The sequence below is a fragment of the Eumetopias jubatus genome, unplaced genomic scaffold, assembly GCF_037043125.1.
Source record: "Eumetopias jubatus isolate StellerSeaLion01/CBP00866 unplaced genomic scaffold, mEumJub1_p1.0 scaffold_7, whole genome shotgun sequence".
NCBI lineage: Eukaryota > Metazoa > Chordata > Mammalia > Carnivora > Otariidae > Eumetopias > Eumetopias jubatus.
This window is the reverse complement of record NW_028274813.1, coordinates 137,078,479-137,101,213: the sequence shown is the minus strand read 5'-3', so window position 1 is coordinate 137,101,213 and position 22,735 is coordinate 137,078,479. Positions and strand designations below refer to the sequence as shown.

At 46.7% G+C, this 22,735-nt stretch overlaps 1 protein-coding gene across 4 annotated transcripts in view; it reads left to right on the top strand.

Annotated features, from left to right (window-relative positions):
• The window catches only part of PCSK6 (proprotein convertase subtilisin/kexin type 6), a 186,200-nt gene that overhangs the window by 26,931 nt on the left and 136,534 nt on the right, over positions 1-22,735 (top strand). For all 4 annotated transcript variants that reach the window (XM_088025206.1, XM_088025204.1, XM_028122802.2 and 1 more), the window contains exon 2: positions 19,540-19,644. In XM_088025206.1, the coding sequence (XP_087881332.1) occupies positions 19,540-19,644 (105 nt within the window). The remainder of the gene's footprint in view (positions 1-19,539; positions 19,645-22,735) is intronic.

The window sequence follows — 22,735 nt, the reverse complement described above, 5'->3', positions numbered from 1 at the left end:
ATGGTGGATTATCTTCTTTACTCACTGCTGAATTTGGTTTTCTAATGTTCTAGTTAGGAGTTCTGCTTTTATATTTATGGGTAAAATGGACTTACAATCTTTTCTTATACTGTCCTTGTCTTGTTTAACACTAAGAATAATCTGGCCTCACTAGATTTTACCATTTCTCTTCTCTGGAAGAGTTTCTGCAAGACTGGGATTATCGACACCCTGACATTTTGGTGGAGTTTACCTGTAAAACTCTCTAAGCCTGTCTGTGGGAAAGAGAAAAGATGTTTAGCTAGTGCTTCAGTATCTTTAATGGAAAATCTGACTAGTCTTATGAGCATTTCCTCTTTAGTTAGTTTTCGTAAGTTATATTTTCCAAGGATCCGTTCATGTTGTCTAAGTTTTCAAATTTGTAAGCTTAACATCATTGATAGTGCTTCCTTATTATTTTTTAATTTTCTGCTTTATCTGTAGTTGTATCTCTGTTTTTATTTATAATATTCTTTGTGCCTTCTCATTTTTTAAATCAGTATTGCCGTGGGTCTGCCTATCTTGCTGGATTTTTAAAGAAGTACTTTTGGCTTTGTTTAGTCTTGTTATTATAAACTTATTTTCTGTTTTATAGAGTTCTCCTAACTTTATTATCTTTTTTCTTCTCTAGTTTATTTTTTTTTAACTTTTTTGTTAGATAATCTCATGAATGTTCAGCATGTCTACGCCTAATATGAACACCTAAGGTTGACCCTTCCCTTCTAGTGTCATGGTCATTAATGCTCATGAGTTGTCATATATAGTGTTTTCACTCATTACACTTTTGAGTATTTTTAAATTTCCAAAATGATGCTTTCTTTAACCCATGAGTTATATATACATGTGTTCGTTAATTTCCAAATGTGTGGGATTTTTAAATCCCTCTTTATATTATCTATGTCTCACTTAATCACACCATGATCAGAGACCTATGCTGTCCTAGAAACCAGTTCTTTGGTACTTTGAAGAAATATGCTATTTGCTTTAGACCTGTCAGTTTTTGAAAATGTCCTGTGTGTCTGGAGAATAGTATTGTCCTCTGATGTTGGGTGCAGAGTTCTAAGTCTGCGAGAGTACACCTCTGGATAGAGCTGCTCAGATCCCATCCACCGCCACTGACTTTTTCTCTGTGTAACCCTCTGTTGTTTAGGAATACCTCTGTGCCTTTTGACCTCTGGAATCTGAGGACTCCTTAAGGAGGAGCAGGTATTTGGGCTGTCCCTGGAAGAATGAGTGGGAAGGAGGAGGGCCTAGGCAGAGGGAATAACATAAATACTCTTGAGAAAAGGGAGGGATGTAGCCTCTGGGGAGAGGATCAGAGGGAAGGGAGGTGACTAGGGCAAGAACAAGAGACCCTGGGAAAGGTTTTATTTTTTAGAAGAGAGGCAGGAGAGAGTGGTCTGAGGGGTGAAGATAGGAGAAGCCTGGGTGGTTTGAGCTGGGTGACACTGCCATGGTAATGGTATGACTGAGTGGTAAGGATGTCCTCAGACATGCCTGGGGACTGGAGAAGCAAGGGGACCAAAGGTGAAGGGACAGGCAATCTGGGGTTCTAAAGAGAGCATGGTGGAGACAGCTGCCCGAAAGGCCCAGGACCAGGTAGGGCAGGATGGGCCAAGAATCCAGAGCGCTCAAGGTCATAACAAGTGGGAGGGGAGAATCGTGGTGAGGGAGGAGACTGGCTGGGGCCATGCTCACAGTTGCTGGAATGGAGGGGTCAGGGAAAGGATATGGGTAGTCAGGAATTTTGAGGCCAGGGTATTAGGAAGGTCATTTACCTGGGTGTCAGTCATGTGTTGGTGGCAAAACAGTGACAAAGGAGGAGGCTGAGCTCCTTGATAATGGTAATTAGGAGTATGGCAAGGGACAGGAGTGGTGACAGTAGGTCGTGTAGACTTGCAAAGAAGAAACACAGTGACCCTTGAAAGCGTAGAGACATTATTTCCTGGGAGGATGACCATGGCCACAGAACTTACCATCCAGCCCCTATGTTTCTAAGAGTGAAAATAAGAGCCATGAAGACTTATGCAGGAAAACGAGGGTGAGAAAAACTAGACAAGTGTTATTTATTAGGGAAGGTTATCAGGTAAGTGGGAGTTTTCAACTAAGACAGGCGTGTATAAGCAAATACCAAAGGGTAGAAGAGTTTTATATTTGTTTGTTTGAGGCCTTTTAAAAAAAACCCGTATGCAAAATACATACAGTGTAAGATTTATCATCATCACCATTGTTCAGTGTGCAGCTCGATGGCATTAATTACATTCACATTGTTGAGCAGCCATCACCACCATCCAACTCCAGAACTCTTCGTCTTGCAAAACTGAAACTTTTTATTAAGCACTAACTCTCCCCACTCCCGGCCCCTGGCAACCACCATTCTGCTTTCTGTCTCTATGAATTTGACCACTCTAGGTGCCTCAAAGAGGTGGAATCATGTAGTATTTGTCTTTTATGACTGGCTCAAAAATCACTTAGCATCATGTTCTCAGAGTTCATCCATGTTGTAGCAAGTTCCTGCTTTTTTTAAGGCTCAGTAATATTCCATTGTCTGTATATATCACATTTTGGCTATTGATTCATGTGTCAGTGAAAACTTGTTGCTTCTACCTTTTGGCTGTTGTGAGTAAAGCTGCTATGAACATGGGTGTACATAGATCTCTTTAAGATCCTGCTTCCAGTTCTTTGGGGCATATACTCAGAAGTAGAATTGCCGGATCATACGGTAAACTTATGTTTACTTTTGAAGAAACACATTGCTGCACCATTTTACATTCCCATCAGCAGCACACAGGGTTCTGATTTCTCCACATCCTTGCCAACACTTGTTTTCTGGTTTTTTAGATAGTAGCCATCCTAAGATGTATGATAGGGTATCTTACTATGGTTTTGATTTCCATTTCCCTAGTGGTTAGTAATGTTGAGCATATTTCTTATGGGCTTATTGACCATTTGTATATCTTCTTTGGGGAAATGTCTATTCAAATCTTTTGCCCATTTTTAAATTGCGGTGGCTGTAGTTGTAGGAGTTCTTTATGTATTGTGGATATTAACCCCTTTTCAGGTATATGATTTGCAAATAATTTTTCTATTCCATTTAAAAAATTTTTAAAATAATAACAATTCCCATAGGTTTAGTGGGGCTGGGTGGGGCTCTTTGGAGGTGGTGGGTTGAAGAGGTGACCTGGAGAGGATTTGAGTGTGTGGGATGAGTGAGGAGCAGTTGGTGTCTGAATTTGGGACTCACATGCGGGTAGGTGGAGTGAGGGAAGTCAGGCTGTTACATTGGACAGGCAGAAGAGATGGCTGGCTGGCTGCAGCAGGTGCTGGCTGCGTGAGCACCTAGCCAGCCTGGAGGGTGCCCCCCAGCATGCTGGTATGAGTTGCAGGCCAATTAAGCTCTGGGATCTCTGGTTGCTGGGAGGAAGGTGGCGATGGTTTCTTTGACTTGGGATCGAGACAACCCATCAAACAAGTTAAGTTTTAGGGTTTTTTTTCCCCCTGATCTTTTCTTCTATCCCAAAGCCTTTCTCCTTGGCTAGGAGAAACCACATGCACAACTCTTCTGCTTGAAAATGTGGCCTGCAGAACCACAGCAGCAGAACTGCCAGTAGTAAATAGCTAGGTGCATAAAAATTCCCGAGGAAAGATTACATGGGCTTGTAGGGGTAATCAAATGAAATGGAGGGCAATTTGTGCTTTTCCAAGAAAGGTGGATATGTAGGAATTATGTAGATGCTGACAGAGATATACGAAAAGCAGCTCAACTTAGCCTGGATTTGGAAAAGAAAGAGGTTAGAAAGGCGGCGTGTGGAGTAGTTCGACCCCTCACTGAGAATTCTGAGTGATTGTTTGACTAAGTTTGTGTCTGCACTTGTCCCTGGGGAGACAGAACAGAACGGAAGTCTTCAAAAGGAGGCCATCTACAGAGAACTCTGGAACCTTTGGTACTGTGAAACACACTGTGGGATCTGGAGTCTGTTTCTGGCTGAGCAGGGACCCTGAGGGGGAATGGCTCGTGAAATGCTGAGCAGGGCATGGTCCCTGGAAATGGATGATGGTTCATAGATGGGTGAGCCAGCACTAGCCAGGAGCTTGGCTGAGGGCCACGTGGAGGGCCCTCCAGGGAAGCCAGGCCCCGTGGTGACCCAGGGATGAGTAGAGCCAGCCCTCCAGGTGTATTTTATGTTGACTAGAATGTTTTTAGAAAGTTGGGATAGCTCTCAACATTTAAACCTTGGCAGATTTCAGATAGGATATTTGAATTTCTAGCTTCTCTTGAAAAACAGGAAGAACTGGCCCCTTCCCTCTAGGGCCACAGGCAGGGCAAGGGGGAAAGTGACCACAGATTGCTGGTGTCCTGTTGGGTTTCGTGACATGCATTCCCTCTGCCACACCCTAGCTCAGCCTCCCAGCAACATCTGGTAGAAATAGCCCTGAGTGAGGGTGGGGGCAGGGCAGTGGGGCTTTGCTGGTCGTTCCCGGGGAGGGAGCAGACAAGCAGCCCAGCCCTGTCAGGTCCTCACTGATCACCCAGCTCATGAAGAACAGCCACTAAGCCCTCTGAGAGCAGGTGTGTAGCCATTGAGTTGCAAGTTGCCAAACAAATTGCTGGATCCAGTTCCACCTGTTCAGGGGATGTGTCATCGGAGTGTGTGTAGGTAGAGTACGTGTTAGAAATGCCAGTTCTCGGCTTGAGCAAGTGGTGACCATAAATCAGACAGGATCTCACTGTACCTAATGAGCACGTTTCTCCCTTGAAGTGAATTTATCTTTGCAGACTTGGGTACGTGAATGATGACATAAGGCATGAATTCGTTTTACAGAATCAGAAGTCTAGAACCTAAAAACATGTGTCAGCCTGGAATCGATCATTTATTGGCAGCCGCATTTTATAACAGTTGAGAAGAATGAAAGGGGTGAGAGAAAAGTTAGTTTCAGGGAACTGAGAAACCCCTGGACCGGCCGACATGGGAGAATATCACGCTCCAGGATGGTAAGAGCCGCATGCGTGTGGCGCTGCGTCCCTGCAGGTGTGCACGCCCCTGAGTGCCCAGAGCACAGCTCCTGTTCCCACATGCCCCACAGGCCTGGCCAGCAGGGTGATACCGTGCATGCTGACCTTTTTGCTTCTGTCTAGGAGAGATTATTTTCCCCACAGGAACCCGTGATAAAGAAGTCCACTTTTTTTTTTTTTTAATTAGAATCAAAGGGCAAATGGGATTTGTTCCTGAACTGCCTTTGCAACTGGCTTTGTGGCAAGTGAGATGCGCTCATGTTCTTTTCTGTAAGAAATGAGGTGAAAAGAGCGATCTGCATGACAGCTTGCCATGTGCCAACTGCATTTACCCTCCCAACAACCATGGAGGTGGGACAGTTAATCCCCATTGCACAGAAAGGGAATTAGAGGTGCAAAGAAATTAAGACACTAGCAGTAAATATACAGCAGGGTCACTGCAGAAGAGCTGGTGACTGTGGGGTGGGGGGGAGGGGCTGTTCATCCGGTCCCCTGTCCACAGGGCACTGTTGTGTGCACTGTCTCAGTGAATGACAGGCAGAAGTGAGGGGGCTGGGGATGTTTTCTTCCACTCTCCTTCCCACAATGACTTCTCGCCTATGAATTAGCACTTCTGAAGTTTACTTTGAATACAGAGGTTCTGTCGAAATTTTTTGTTGCCAGATATTCCATAAACCATCACGTTAGCGTGAAAGGGAGAGAAAAGCGAATCCAGCTCCTCCCTTGAGAGAGGAGAAGCTGGGAGCCAGCGAGGGGCCAGAGATGGGCAGCCCATCTGGGTCCCTGATTCCTTAGCACAGCACTTGCACGAAAAGCCCCACATGCCACAGGAAGAGGGCTAACCTGAAAAGGGTCGCAGCAAGCCCTGTTTTTAGTTTACAAACCAGGGTGTGCTTTGCAACCGGGAAAGGGTTGTCCCTCAAGTTGTGTTTTGGTGAAATCATGACAGCTGCCTCATCAGTGGCTTCTTCATTTTTAATCACTGGCTTGGGCTTGAGTCACAGAAGCCAAATGACAGAGCATGTTTCTCTTTACGTCTGTTTTTAATTGGCATTATTGAGCTCGGCACCGCGCTCCGTATCTTCGTGTAACGTAAGCTGCCTGTCTCAGGAGGGCGAAACCCCCGAGGTCAGCCTAGGAGGTTGGTATGGGGCTGTCTGGTCAGCAGACCTTCAAGGCCAACCCTGGGGATGGACATCTGGATAAAAGGAAGCTGGGGTGATGGGGTCAGGTGAACTTGGCCCATCTCCAAGAGCGTTGTTATCTCCTCCCCGGTACCCTTTTCCCCTGGAAGGGAAACCACGTAATAGAAACACAGGAGGGGGATGAGCTGCCCGGAACCAAGAGCAGTTAGTCATTACAGCCGGGCAGCTTTGTTGTACCTGCTCCTTGGGGCTGGCTGCACCCTCTCCTTCGTGCGCCTCCAAATGCCTCTGTCACTGGGGCTGAGGTCCCCAGCACCCTGCGTGTCACAGGAGAGGAGTCAGTTTTAGGAGAGGTGTGGAGAGAATGTGGAAGAGATATATTTTTTTACTGTGGTAAAATATTCATAATAAAATTTGCCATCTTAACCATTTTTTTAAGTGTAGAGTTTGGTGTCATTAAATGCATTCTCATAGTCACGCAACCGTCACCACCACCAGTCTCCAGAACTTTCTCATCCTCCCAAACTGAAACTCTACCGAGTGAACACTAACTCCCCATTCCTCCTCCCTCCGCCCCTGGCAGCCGCCATTCTACGTTCTGTTTTTATGAATTTGACCACCCTAGGTGCCTCATCAAAGGGGAATCATAACGATCTTCGTTCTTTTGTGACTGGCTTCTTTCACTGAGCATAATGTCGTCCAGGTTCACCCATATTGTAATGTGGGTCAAAATTTCCTTGCTTTCTAAGGCTGAATAATAATCCCTTGTATGCATAGACCACATTCGTCCATTGATGGACACTTGGATTGCTTCCTCCTGTTGACAATTGCGAGCAGTGCTGATATGCACATGGGTGTACAAATATCTATTCAAGTCCTTGCTTTCACTTCTTTGGGGTATAGGAGCTATTTATTTTTAAAGTGAAAAATTTGAAGATTAATTTCTCTAAAATCCTTTTTAATTTCCCTTAGGATAACTGCTCTCCATTGAGAGTGTTTTAGATATTAAAGTTTGGTTTTTAAACATACCTTTCATAAGGACAAAAATCCTTTCTTTTTTTTCCCGCCCCCCCCAAACCTTGCAGCCTTCTGACCTTCCTCAGTTAAGCAGCCCCAAATGACAGCCCAGCGCTGGCCTCTCTTTCTGGAGATCCCCAGATGGACCCCCCTGGTTTCCTTGGGTTCTTAGTGTCGCTTTGCTCTTGGATCTTCGGTGTAACCAGCCTGCCGGGTGTGCTGTGCATGACCATTGCTGCCGAAAGTCACACGCTTCATTCCATTCACAAGCCGAGATGCTCTTTGCTAAGAGTAAATCTTAGCATGTCCCTGGTGCATTTTCCAGGTGAGACTTGTCTTGCATACTCAGAAAGAGAAAAGTAAGCAGCGGGCCTCCTAGAGTCAGGGAAGTCTAGACCAAATGTCTGGGTCCCTCCATTGCAGGGAACACGGGATCCCTGAGGCCTGGGGCTGCACAGTGGTGTTAACATTTTATTTTATTTTATTTTATTTTATTTTATTTTATTTTATTTTATTTTATTTTTTTAAAGATACTTTTTTATTTTTATTTTTTTAAGATTTTATTTATTTATTTGAGAGAGAGAGAATGAGAGATAGCACAAGAGGGAAGAGGGTCAGAGGGAGAAGCAGTCTCCCGGGACTCCAGGACCATGACCTGAGCTGCTGAAGGCAGTCGCTTAACCAACTGAGCCACCCAGGTGCCCGATGTTAACATTTTAAAATGAGTTACTGATATTAAAAACTTGGGAGAACTCTTGTAGAATCTGAGTGTTGGCTTCTCTGGAAGCTTTCAGGAGATCTGGCAATTAAAATATTCTTTTTTAAAAATATAATAATCATGAACTCTCAGAAAGAGTTGGGAGTGCAGTATACAACTTTTTCTGAGCCACTTGAGAGTACATCACTGAGCTGACCTCATCACACCTCATCCTTTGGTATGTCTTTCTTCATAAACAGGGCCAGTCTGTACAGGACTGTGGCACCATGGAAACCGGGGGATTGCGGATGGTACCTTGCACCATCTGATCCTCACACCTTAGTCACTATTGCCAACTGTCCAACAGTGGTCTTCACAGAAAAGGATCCTGTTCAGAGTCAGGTGTGACATCCAGCTATCGGGGCTCTTTCGTGGGGTCAGGCCTAGGATTAGGAGCGGGGAGGTACTCACCTTGGGCACAAAGGAGAAGGGACAGATGCCAGAAGAAAATTCAGTAATCGAGGTAAATAACATTTTGATGCAATATTTTAAAATTTGAAATTAATAAAATCCACAGTGAATGAAATCTCAGAAATTTACGTAAAAATTAAATAAAAATCAGCATTACTGATCTTTCCTTGGCCTCAGGCTCCAATGTGGCTTCACACAGCACTGTTCCTTACTGTCTCGGGGTCTAGAGCGGTTCCTCAACATTCTCTTGACTTTTGTGACCTTGGCACTTGCCAATGTCAGGCCAGTTATATTGTGGAAGGTCCCTCCGTTGGGGGTTTGTCTGACGTTTGCTCCCGGTGAGGTTCAGGTTCTGCACTTTGGGCGAGTCTCACAGAAGTGTGTCACTGCATCCAACCCCACGGCCCCCGTTTCAGTTTGCCTCATTGCTGGTGGCACGCCTGTTGATCACCTGGTTAAGGGGCTTTGTCTGCCTGTCAAGTTTCTCCTTTCCCCTTTATAAATTAGTAAATATTTTGCAGAGAGATACTTCGAGACGATGTAAAAATAGCTAATTGGTATACAGCTTGGGATTTGTTATTAAGTATATCTGTATGGACTCATGGTTTCCTATTTTCTTCTTGGACTGCAACCTATGAGAGCAGAGCGATTATTTATTTTGATTCTCAACTGGCCCCTGGTTTGGCCTGTGGGTGCCTTTCAAGTCTGGCTTCTGTATACTAGTGATGTGTCTCCAGGGTTCTTGGAGCCCTTTCTTGCTTTCTTCCCAAAACGTGGTCTTACAGATTCCTCTTGCATTTTCCCTGCCCTGACTCTGGAGTCAGCCATTTCTCCAAAAAGCCCTGGTTCCTTTTAGTACAAATGGTATTTAGAAGCCAAGATCCGGGCTCTGGGTGGGTTCACGTGCTGCTGCTTGCTCACAGGCCTATCCGGTGAGGAGAGGTTGCCTGTGTGTGTGTGTGTGTGTGTGTGTGTGTGTGTGTGTGTGTGTGTCTGTCTGTCTGTCTGTCTGTCTACTTGTCTATCTTGAAAACTAAATTCACACAGTTATCCAATTCCAATCCAACACCACGGAGTTCTTTCCAGTTTTCTTCTCCAGCAGTGAGAAAATGCTCTCATTGCCCCAGTGTGTTAACCGTATTTGATCCTTCTCCCTGTGGGTAACCAGTGTGCATGCGTTCTGTCTACATCTCACCGTGTGGTTGTGCTTCTCATGCACTTGGGCTCTGATACCCAGACTGGGCTGTCCCCTCCCGGCATGGACACCTCCCCCCGCACCGACCTGCTCTGGGCTGCCCCGGGTCTCCCCCCGGTGTCCCCCCCATGCCCTCCCCACACGCACCAGAAGCCGTGCTGTGCCCCACATGGCTTTAGGATTGATTTTTTTCAGGAGGAGGAGTCTTACTTTTTATTTTTCAGTCAAAATGAGGCAAAAATAAATACAGAAGGAGGGTTGGGTTTAGAAATCTGGTAAAATGACTAATTCCAGACAGCTGTAAAGAAACCTTTAACAAGTAAATGGTTTAAGAGGAAGATCTTCAAAGTCAAGATTGTAGAGTTTTTCAGATGGCTCTTTGTGGATGTTAAAGGTAGAGGTCGAGGCCAGATGTATAAATTAAACCTCCTCATAGGAGGTCAGACCATTTGGTTTGGCAACTTCAGGGAAAAGAGAAATGAAGGTTGCTAAGTAAAACTTAATGATTTTTCAGGAATCTGTAGGAAGTTGAGCAGCTTAATTGCAGGCTCTGGGTGGATATGTGTTGAAGAAAGCAATTTTAGGAGACTAGGAAATTGTGCAATAATCTTAACTTGGGTCAGAATTGTAATTATTGCAGTAACAGAATGTCGCTATGTGTATATGTGACCGAAATGGGAAGCAGGGTTTTTTTCCTTTTTTAAGGCTTTAAAAAATAACAACAAAATGTTCATTCTCCCTCTCTGGACTTCCTTAATTATAAATACCAGGTAACTCAGTGCTGGCTAAATATAGGTTCAGTGGCCATCTATATTTATAGTTTTCTTCGGGTAGGAGTGACTAGAGCAAGACAATTAATTTGGTGTGTAGGGTTTTATAGGCTCTAATTAGTTCTGTTTTTCTTAAGCAGATCAAGTGGGATCAATAATATTATATAACTGAACTCTGACGCCCATGACTTTGAAACATAGACTCTTCCCCCAAAGCCAAGGGCCCCCCCCGGAAGATGCCGGCCATAAAGACCAGCAGCTCCAGAAGCCGGCACGCTGCACCCGCAAGGACGGGGCTTGAAACATCTGTTTCCAGCCAAGGGCAGGCTCTGGGAGTGATAAAGTGAAGAGTTTTTTTTTGCAAAGTCAGAAGTCTCATCTACAGCCCATTCATTTCTGAGACCTTGAATTGTGACATTTCGTGGCTGCTTATCAGCTGTTCCCGTGAGGCGGATTTAACCGTGGGAGCCTGGGAGGTGGGGTGGCATTTTTGTGCACTGACCAAAGCATGCACTTAGCCAATCCCCCCAGCCCGGCTTGCTGACTTGAGGACTTAGGGAACTGCACCTGCGTCTGAGGTCACGTTCATTGGAGGGCCGAGTAGGCGGGTGGACCTTTGGAACAATCGATGTCATTTGGGGTGGATTTGGCCTGCTCATCAGTGACTTGCTGCAAATCAAATGTAATATATTAGATGGGGCTCTACACCGTGCCTTCGGAGCTGCAAAAAATGACAGGTCATCTTTTTCTTCAGGAAGGCAGTGTGCGCCCCAGCTGCTAGCACCCGCAGATCCCCTGGACCTCACACCTGCCCTATATAAGCAGTGATTTGAAGCTGGATGTACTCAAATTTAAAGGGGGGGGGGTATAAAAAAGAAAACAGGATAAGAGAGGCTCTTCCTGTAAACATCCCCAGCCCAGGCCTCTCCCCCACCACACTTGGCTTCTGCCCCTTCCTTATTTGGCTTTGCAAGCTGTTTACACTCATCCCACCTGTAGTCCTGGAGAGGCTTCCTCTCCAAGGCCGGTTAGCTCACCATGAATGAGGGGTGCCAGGCCACGTGGATGGAGTGCAGAGTCATGGCTGGCCTGCCTTGCTCTGCCTGCACCCGTGGGAGCTTAGAGGAGCTGCATGGGGCCCGGCCCAGGCCACACAGCTGGTAGATGGTCCTGGGAGGGGGGACTGTCCTGGGAGGGGGGCTAGAAAGAGCCCTAATGGCAAGACAACAGTCACGGGGCTGGGGTCTTAGTTGGCCCCAGGGCCACACTGGACAACTAATATGTAGGGGGAAAGGGGAAGACGTGTGTGTCCTTCCAGTGTCACTTGAAGTCTGTTCATTTCACCAAACATTTTTGAGCTCCTGCCACGTTCCTGACATGGCCAAGGCCTGAGGATTTACAGACAATTCCTGTCTTTGAGAGCTTACAGTGGAAGGATGGAGGGAGGGTGGGTTGTGACAGCAACCAGGGCAGACCTGGGCCTGGGAGGTCTACGAGGCCTTCCTGGAGGCAGTGGTAGCTCAGAGGATGGTTGAAAACAGAGTGGGAGGTGGTCTTATTGGGGGGAAGGGGCTGGTACAAGCAGGCTCGGAGGTGTGAAATAGCAGGTGACAGCAGAGTCCCTCCCGCACACAGCATCACCGGAGGACAGAGGTGGTGTAGGTGGGGCCAGGCCTGTGGCCGAGAGGTGGTGTGGCCCAGTGGTGGAGATCTTTATGTGCCCCGTGAGGGGCTGAGGCTTCCTCTACTGAGAGGAGGCAGAGCTGGGGTGGGAATGGCAGTGTAATGGTGCAGAAGAGTCAGAGGCCAGGGGCCTGCCTTGGTTCAAGCAGGGCAATGGGGCCACCTCTGCTGGGGCAGTGGCGATGGGGTTCAGCCAGGCTTGAACCCTTCAACAGGTCACTTGCAGAGGGTTCGGTGGCACTGGACACATGTGGGGGATATGGTGCCGTTCAGCAAGACAAGGGACTCCTCGGGAGGAGGAGCAGATCTGGAAGTGAGTGAGGGTGGCAAGAAGATGCCAACCCCAGGATGGCTGCTCTGGTTGAGTCATCTGGGACACGCACATCGTGGGGGCTGCTCCCCTCCCACTACACTCTGCCAGGAACAAGGAGAGAGATGGCTAGGGTATGGCCTGGGCCCCCGAGGACTCAGCCTGTAGAGCACAGGTGTGCTCGGCACCCGTGTGGGTGGGACAGGCTTCACAGAGGAGCTGGTGCTGAGCCGAGCCTGGAAGGCCAGTGGGGATTAGCCAGGCAAGGGAGGTGCAGCCTCCTGGAAAGGAATTCAACACGGTCCCTGGATGCAGCTCCACGTCTGCCAGGGAAGAGTTTCAGAATCCACATGGGCAGTGGTGACTGGGACCCCTGGAACTGGAACCTTCATCTGGGGGGGCAGTGCAGGGGGCTAGTCCACAGCCGCTGTGCTCATGTTGTCCACTGACTGTGACCAAGGTGGAGGCCACAGACCCAGAACTTCTGAATTAGGGCAATTAGCAGTGGGCTTAGGAGGTCCACGTGGCTATGAGGGCTGTGGGAAAACCGAAGACTTGCCTGGCTGTATTTCAGAGCCATTTATTGGTGAATCTTACATAAACACCCACACACAATTGTATACCTACACACATGGATATACACACATATCTGAATACACACATACATGTATATATACACGCTCACACACCTGTGTGTACATACGTATACCCTCCTACATCCATATACCTACACACATATGTATCTGAATACATACAAATATACACTCATAAACATTTGCACTTCCATATACATACATGCATGTGTATACATATAGTTGAATACGTGCATTCACACGCAGATACATATATGCCCGTATAAATACATAAACACATATCCATATGTACGTAGGCACACACATGCTCACGTATGGACGTAATGGGATAGATACGTGCATGGAATATAATATATGGCTCTCATGATTTCTGCTTGAAATGAAGGAGAGTGGACCCTTGTTGAGCCGCTTGGCCCTCTGTGAATAAACCCGCTGCTAAGGATGAAAACCAAGGTGAATGGGGTCCCCCGTGGCCACTGATGCCGGAAATGTGTCAAGAGGCGAAGGGGTGATGGTTGTGAGTGTGAACTCTGAGCTCAAATCCTGACAGTGCTGCTTACTAAAGATGTGGTCTTACATAACCACTCGGTGCCTCAGTTTCCCCAACTGCAAGATGAGGATAATCATAGCATCTACTGCATTAGGGATGTTGTGAGAATCAAACAGGTGAATGCATCTAAACTGTGAGTTTCCTGCCTGGGAGGCAGTGAGCGCTCAGCAAGGGTCAGCTGCTCTTATGAGCCAAGTAAAAGTCAGGGACCCTCAGTGGCTGGAAGGCAGGAGAAGGAGGGAGAATTGCCATTCCCTACAAACTCTGTGCACCTTTGTATTGTCCATATTTTGTACCATATGCATCCATTATCTAAATTTTTTTTAGAGGCTAACAGAGTACCGTGTTAAGGAGAAACCACACTCAACTCTTTTCACTGTGGGTTCTTTGATCTCATTTCTTGCAATGCTGTGGCCCAGAACACTTAGCAGGGTTTTTAATGATGTTTTAATGATGTTACCAATTTTATCAACTAATGTGTATAATTACATATCACTGTTGAGTAAAGAGACACGAGCGTTCCATATTCAGCAGATTGTTCATTTTCTTGGATGGGGTACTAAGGGACTGGCTCTAATTAATGCATCGTGAAAATACACAGACAAGAAAGAGAAAAGGCACTTACTGAAATTTTATGTTATGACTTGAAAAAAAAGACACCTTGTAGACTAGAGATCAGCTTCATTGATGGAGAGCCAGGTGAGGTAGGTTCTGGAAGCACTCAGAGCTGAGCAGGACGGGGAGGCAGCCTGGGATGCTGGGGGAAGAATTTCTCTTCCATTCTCAAGGAGGGGAAGGAAGGGGAGGCCACTGGGGCCCTCAAACAGCAGGATTCTGTGGGAGACCCTGTACCCTGTGTTCATAAAGGTAGGCTGCTTCCATCCTGGCTCGGGACGTGGTTCACAGAGCACATGAGTGGTGACCACAGGAGCACAGGGGGGCCTGGTATAAACACCACCCCGGGCCATAGCGCGGGATGGCATGGGATCGATCGCTAGGCCTGCCAAGCCGGGAGGAGAAGCTACTTAGTGCAGAAATCAAATCAAAATAAGGATGTTTCCTCACTTAGGAGATTACCTTGAATTCAAAAAGTCTTTATGCTGCCCCTGTTTTTCTATCCATTCTTATGATTCCGGCTCTTGTCAGTTTGACCCTGAAGGTGTACCAAATGTGTTGCAATCATCCTAAACCCGAATTTGTGTACTGTAGGTCATTTGGTGTCAGGTCTTGTCACCTACTCATCTGTGGGTTGAGAGGGGAAATTCCTGGTTCAGGAATTGGGAAACTCTGAGGGTAACAATGGGGCTTAACTCCCTGGGCCTGTTTTCTTTCCCATCTGTAAAATGGGGCTGTGCCCATGCTTCTTTCCCATACCCTCATCTGTAGGTCAGGGCCACAGAACGATCAGGTGTCCCTCATGTTTAACCAGGCTAGTGGCCATGTCCCCAGTGACCCTGCTCGAGAATGGGAGCTTTCCAGTCTACAACCATACCACCCTGAATGTGCCCGATCTCATCTGATCTCGGAAGCTCAGTAGGGTCAGGCCTGGTTAGTACTTGGATGGGAGAATGGGGGCTTCCCAGCCATCCCGCCCTCTTAGCTCCTGTAGATACCCAGAGATCTAAAGGAGCAACTCCCCGAGTTGGGAGGGGCATACCTGGGGCTGACACTGCTGTGGCAGGCAAGCTGAGGACCAGAGAAGGACTTGTTCATCGTCATGAAGCCATGTTCATCGTCAGAGCCTTTGCTGGACTCCCAAAATACACCCAGCAGCAAATGCTCTAAATCATAGGTTGGTAGACTCTCTTCTTCTTCTTTTTTTTTTTTTTAGATTTTATTTATTTATTTGAGAGAGAGAATGAGAGAGAGTGAGCATGAGAGGGGGGAGGGTCAGAGGGAGAAGCAGACTCCCTGCTGAGCAGGGAGCCCGATGCAGGACTCGATCCCAGGACTCCAGGATCATGACCTGAGCCAAAGGCAGTTGCTTAACCAACTGAGCCACCCAGGCGCCCTGGCAGACTCTTTCTGTAAAGTCCACATATGAAATATTTTAGGCTTGTGGGTCTCTGTAGCAACTCCACAGTTCTGCCATCGTATTATGAAAACAGCCTCTGGCAGTAGGTCAATGAATGGGTGTGGCTGTACTCCAGTAAAGCTTGATTGATAAAAATGAGAGGTGTATATATAGCCCAAAGCACTGAAAACAGGGTCATGAACAGATATTTGCATACCCATACTCATAGCAGCATCATTCACTACAACCAAAGGGAGGAAGCAATCCATGTGTCCATCAGTGGATGAATGGATAAACAAAATGTGGTGCACACATCCAAGGGAATATTATTCAGCCTTAAAAAGGAAAAATATCTTGACAAATGTCACGACATGGATGAACCTTGAGGACATCATGTTTAGGGAAATAAGCCAGTGACAAAAGCACAAATGATTCTACTCATACGAGCTATCCCAAGCTATCAAACTCACAGAGACAGCAAGTAGAATGGTGGGGAGGGGGGAATGAGAGTTAGTGAAATGGGTGCGGTTTCAGTCTGGGAAGATGAAAAAGTTCTGGAGATGGATGGTGGTGTTGGTCACAGAACATTGTACTCAGTGGCCTTTAAGCTGCATGCAAGCTTAAAAATTGTTAACATGGTAAATCTTATATGATGTGTATTTTACCTCCAAAAAAATAAGATAAATAGGAGGCAGACCAGATTTGGCCCATGGGCCACAGTTTTCTGCTCCCTACTCTGAAAGAACTGGTATTTTATTAACCACAGCTTCTCTACAGGCTTTGGGAGGACAGTCGTAACCCTACCTTGGGGGCATCACGTTAATCTGGTCTGCAAACTATGCGTGCCCACCAGGGAGTCAAGGCTCTCCCTCCTGAGGATCTGGGCTCTTCTTCCTCCCCTCACAGTAATTCCAGTATCGGGTGACGCTTTCTGTCCCACGCTGCCCTGAATTACACTATCTGGCCTCAAATCTTTGGTTGTGAGGAAGGACTGTGGCTGCTTCCCTCCCCCTCAACCCTACTCCATAAGGACCCAGAGGGTGGACAGAGGTACCCAGAATCTCAGAAGGACCCTTCAGCTGCTTTCAAATTTATGAACGGCAAATGCCCTGACCCCCTCGCCTTTTTTTCTGAAACACATTCCAGCTTCTACAGCTAGCTTTGTAGGGGCAGGAGGACAACCTGGGCTGGTGTCCCCTTCTCTGCACTGGGAGTGGACCTTCCACCCCCATGCTGGGCTGGACAGAAGTTTCCAAACAGATGTGGCATCGGTCACTGATGCCACTCGGTCAGCACTATGGGGGAGCATCTCTTCTTCCAAAGGATTGCTCGAGCAGAACAACTCTCATTAGCTCAGACCCTTTGAGCCGTTGCTAAGGATGGTCATGGTGGCTCAGTGGCAGGAAGCTGGATGGCCTTGGGGTTGGTTGCCTCTGGCCCAGCGTGGCTGCCCTAAGGCCAGGTGCTGCCCTGAATGGCTTTCAGGACCGCCCTGATATGGGTTTGCTTAGGGTCAGCAGCTCTGCAAGCCATCCATCCCTTTGCCAGCAAATTTGATTCACCTCTTAGTTTCTCCATGTCCCTGAATGGGAATTGACTTGAATGCCCAGAGTTAAAAGACCAGAAGTCGTGAAACATCGCCCAGGGATGGTGGCAGCTCAGAAGCAAACAGGCTGATTGAATACGGCTCGAAGTTAAGACTCCATTATTGCTTCTGGTTCTAAATCACAGCTCTGGCGTGCGTGAGGAGGAGCCTTTGACATATATGGCGATTAACTCTGTTGAAGAAGTGAGCAAGGTGACTTATCTGTAGGAGAAATAAAAGTGCTTTTGTGCAAAATAGGGCCAAAATCATGAGGTTTATGGTCGTAGGAAAAAATGCCTCAAGGTAGAAAATGAACTGAGAATGTTCATTGTGGAAAACCATCTGTTGAGCACTTACTACCTGCTGGGCACTCCGCTTGCTCTCTCTAGATTTATGTAATTTAAGTCTTACAGCAACCCTTCAAGGCAGTAGTTCCTGTTTTCATGAGGAAACTAAGACTCAAAGAGGGTCTTAAGCCCAGGTCACCCCGCAGGAAGGGGTCAAGTTAGAATGCAGACCCAGATTTGGCCAAAATCGAAAGCATCCTGGTCCCAATGAGGAGAATGGAGTTGCCGTGAAGAGGAGCCAGACAGAGAATCCCACCCAGCTCCCCACACCAGCCAGCACTGGGTGACACCCACCAGATTCTAGACACAATACAGAGGATATCTGTTTAGTCCTCACGACTAATCATAGTATTCAGTGTTCCATAGTCGTAAGCAACAGGAACACACGGGAGCAAGCTTAAGTGAAAAAGGAGGATTTTAATTTCAAGGACAAACAGGGTATCTCCTGCCACTCATGAACAGGAGGGAGCCCAGCTGCCTGGGATTGCTGGAAATGAGGGCGGGAGTGCTGGAGGACTCTGGCCTTGTGGAAGGATGTGGAAATGGCCACTCAGAGCATCCACATCCATCCAGGTCTCCCCCCAGGCCGGTCAGCCCTCCTGGGGTCAGGTCACAGCAGACAAAATGGCTTGAGTGAGGTGGGTGTAGCTAAAGGTTGTTGTGAGTTATGCAGACTTTAGTTATTCTTAACTCCAGTGGTTGGGTAGTTTTATCCCCACTTTACACAGAAAGAATCAAGATTCACAGGGGGCGAATGCCCTTGCCCAAGGTCACATGGCCAGTGGTGGTGAAGGGGGAGGGCAGGGTTTGAACCATGTTCATATCAGAATCACCACATGTGTGCCACTCTAGAGTACAAATTGTCCTAAATTCGTCCTTTGATCAGAAACTGGAAAAGAAACTAGGATAGTTTCGGCTGAGAAGGGCAGCTCGAAAGTCTGTGTAATATTTGGTCCAGTCTCATTTAAAAGGCTCTGCTTTCACGGACGGTGACCAACAAGCTAGTTTCAACAACCAATAAAAGTCAGAACAAGAAACAGGTCTTCTGAGAACAACGTCCTGATACTCAAGGGTCACTGAGGCACGAGGGCCCGCCTGTCCTGAAGGCCACATCCACTGCTTCTCTTGGTTCTGTCCAGCCCTCAAGCTGAAATCTGTCTCGACAAACCACCCCTGGCAGAAAATTGGGACACCCTGGGCGTTTGGATGTTCTCATCTGACCTTTTCACAATCCCCAAGCAGATGGACCCGCGTGTTTTCTTTGGCTCCCTTGTTGCACTTGGGAGCGAACGTTCATTCTTAGATATTTCAGTTTACCCGTGGGGTGGAGAGTATGGAGTTTGTTTATAAATGAATATTTTGGTGTAGGCCTGACTTGACACTAACTTAGCTACTTCAGGGATGCTTGACCCTAAATGAACATTAATTCTTGTCTACAAAACTTGGCCAAGAGAGGACAAATTTTAAAGGCTATGAACTTACCACAAGATTTGGAAGAGCATATGCTTCATTGGAAATACTACCCTGCATTTTTTGTCCCAAAAGGAGTATCTAAATCCACCTTCGTGTTTGTAAACACTGAATATTGGCCAGAGAGATGAGTGGGAAAGCGTAATGGAGAGTGTGTGTCCTTTGGGAGCAGAACGAGTCTCTCAGAGAAGGGGAAGATTTTTGTGGGAAGGAGGATTTTTGAAGCCGGTTATAAGACTATTTACCGGGAGGCGCCTGGGTGGCTCGGTTGGTTGGGCGACTGCCTTCGGCTCAGGTCATGATCCTGGAGTCCCGGGATCGAATCCCGCATGGGGCTCCCTGCTCAGCGGGGAGTCTGCTTCTCCCTCTGACCCTCTTCCCTCTCGTGCTCTCTCTCTCTCAAAAAAAAAAAAAAAAAAAGACTATTTACTGGGGGCACCTGGGTGGCTCAGTCAATTAAGCGTCTACCTTTGGCTCAGGTCGTGATCCCAGGGACCTGAGATCCAGCCCTGCATCTACTCTGCTCAGTGGGGAGTCTGCTTCTCCCTCTCCTTTGCCCCTCCCCCCTGCTTGTGTGCTCGCTCTCTCAAATAAATAAAATCTTAAAAAAATTTTAAAAAGACTGTATTAACTGATAACATCCTGCTTCTTGTTTTGCAGATTGGAAACCTGGAAGATTACTACCATTTTTATCATAGCAAAACCTTTAAAAGATCGACTTTGAGTAGCAGAGGCCCTCATACCTTCCTCAGAATGGACCCCCAGGTACAGATCTCTGCTCCTTGGATAGGACCCTTTCCTAAGGCCTGGAGTGTTGTTTGCTTTTAGTTTGGGTCTGTGGTTCTAAAAATAACTGAGTCTTGATTTTTAACGTGATGCTACATAGTCATTAGTTTTCCTTATCTGCTTTGAATAAAGCAAGACAGATACACAGCAACACATCAGACCATCTGAGTGCTCAAAATATTTGGTCTCTTGTCAGACTGGAGAATTTCAATTCTGGACTTCAGTTTGAAGCAACAATCAAATGAGTATATATCTATTGATATTTTAAATCTTTAAAAATCAACAAAACACACAGTAATCAGAGGAGATAAGTATATGAATACTACCCACAAAAGCAAAAAGATTAGGCAATTCAAGCTAGTGTTTTAGTAATGAAATCAGAGATTGGGCTGATGGATGTTTTTGTGACTGTCATAACACATGTCTTAATGGTTACCATGAATTTAAAAACTTGGGCAGTAAATATAACTGTTTTCCCCTTGCAAATTCATGTGATCTTTGAGATTAGAACAAGTATAATTTGCCAAGAGGCTAACAATTTGTTTTCATATAATTCATGTTTATTGGGTCATTAATTATACAACCTCTCTGAATAGATTTGAGATATTATTTCACAAATGCCAGTCAACAGATACTTGGTAAGCTTAACACTTCAAGATGGTCAGGTTAGCTTTTGAGGACTTCGTTTCATTCAGCAGGTGATGTTGGAATACCAGCCATGGGTCAGGCTCTGTCCATAGCAGCACATTGGAGTGGGTGGTCAGGCTGATAGAAAATGAAGCAGTAAGTAGAAAAATAGGTGATCTGTCACAGGGTGATGAGTGCTAGGAGGGAAGATGAAGTTCATGTGAGAAGCAGTAGCGGTCCCAACAAAGAAATGAGGCCATTGGTAAATCATAGTTTTCGAACGTGGAAATCGCCTTCTCTTAAAAGCAATGTGCTAAGTGTTAGTTTGGGTTTCCAAGCTGGTACACAATACTATGTCTTTATTCCCACAGAATATTTATAATAAAGTTTCCGTGGAGAAATGGGTTCTTGGTGTTGTCCCAGGTCACCCCACTGACCATCATGGCTCCTTTTGTAATGGCTGAGCTGGGGGGCGGGGGGGGTGCGCGGGAGAGATGGGCTATCCCTGGGCACAGTACCTGAAACAAGCTTCTCCAGAGTATCACTTTGTGGTGTTCTGATTTCGAGCACATGAGAAACTGGTCCTCGTGGAACTCATTCATGTAATTGGGCTGTGACGAGGCAGACATGTCTTGTACATATTTCTGAGTTGATTTTATAGGCGGGTGGATGAATGGATAGGTGGTTAGATAGAAGGAAATAGGTATGAAGCATTATGCTAATCCCATTATTCATTCATAGCAGGGAAAAAGAATTCGATGTTTATTAAGGGACTGCTGTGTGTTTGAGCACTTTAACGTACATCAGCTCACCTGGTCATCGGGGGCTATGATTATACCTACGTGCGTTCACACTGTGGAATTGGAAGGAATGGGTTTTCAAAGGGGCTGGTATATTTTTTTCCTCTTGGAAGCAGAGCCAGATTGTAGTTGCTGATTCCCACAGAACGGGACAATCAGAGAAGGATGAGCAGACCCAATGCTTCCGTCAGTGTAAAATTGAGAGGAAGGGGTACTCTGTGCTGGTCACCAAAGAAACGTGCATTCTTTGAGGCTGCAACGGGGGTGCTGAGATTCACAGTGGCAGCATTGGTCAAAGCGTTGAGAAACTTCTGAGCTAGGAAGAGAGTTGCTGCCAGGCCCTCCACAGTTTCACTTCCAAGCAAACAGTGTGCTCAGTCTTGTGAAGACGACATGCTTATTCTTCATCGGAAGTCTTCAGAGTTATTAAATTGTGACCGCACAGATAGTTACAACAAAGGGCAAGCCGTTTGAATGGGGGCGCCCCCATCCCCCCACAGAAGCATGCAATGAGAAGATAATGGGGCAGTGCATTTCTTGGCCCCTTTTCCACAGGGCGTTCTGAGAATTTAGCAGTTTCTCCATTGTTAGAACTACAGCAGAGTTCAAATAGGCCCTGAGTTTTATAGACATCCTTTTTTTTTTTTTTTAAGTGACTAAATTTTAAAGCATTTAAAGGTATCCAGGGCACCTGGGTGGCTCAGTTGGTCAAGCGTCCGACTCTTGATTTCGGCTCAGGTCATGATCTCGGTCCAGGGATGGAGCCCCACGTTGGGCTCTGTGCTCAGCACAGAGTCGGCTCGGGATTTTATCTCCCCTTTTCCTCTGCCCATCCCCCCACTCACTCACTTTCTCTCTCAAAATAAATAAATAAATGAATCTTAACAACAACAACAGGGGTGCCTGGGTGGCTCAGTCGATTAAGCATCTTCCTTCAGCTCAGGTCATGATCCCAGGGTACTGCGATCGAGTCCTACGTTGGGCTCTCTGCTCAGTGAGGAGTCCGGTTCTCCCTCTCCCTCTGTGCTCTCTCTCTCTCTAGTAAATAAATTAAAAAACTAAAAACAAACACAAACAAACAAAAAACCTAAAAAGACAAAACCCAAAAACATTTAAAGGTATTCAACTTGCCTGCACTTCCTTTCCTTCCCCAAATATTGATTGTGTACCTGCTGGGTACCAGGCCCTGTGCCCCAGGGGAAGCAGAGATGCCCACCCAGCTGGTGTCTGCCCTGGGTGAGCTCCCAGCAGAGCAGGGCACCAGAGTCGGGCATGAGATTGTTCGAAGCAGCAGAGAAGGAGCCCGGGGAAGGCTTGAGGGTGCGGGGTAGGTGTGTCCAGACCCGCTTCTGCTGCAGCATCTAAGGTGCGGGGCTTTTGAGGTGCATCCAGAGTACTCCGTTCCGTTTGGGACTAGGGCAAACCATTCCCAGCGATCAGCCGTGTCCTTGAAGGGACGAGAAGGAAGGATAGACTTTCTCTTAGCAAAGACTGTGGCAGTTAGGCTTCTTTCAAATAAAAGTCCCTTTTATACAAGAGCTTAATAAGCTCCTGGCACGGCTGCTATCAAAGCATCGTTCCACTATAGAAGAAAGAGAGAAAAGGTAAACAGCCTGCACATTCCAGCCCTGCCTGCCTCTTCC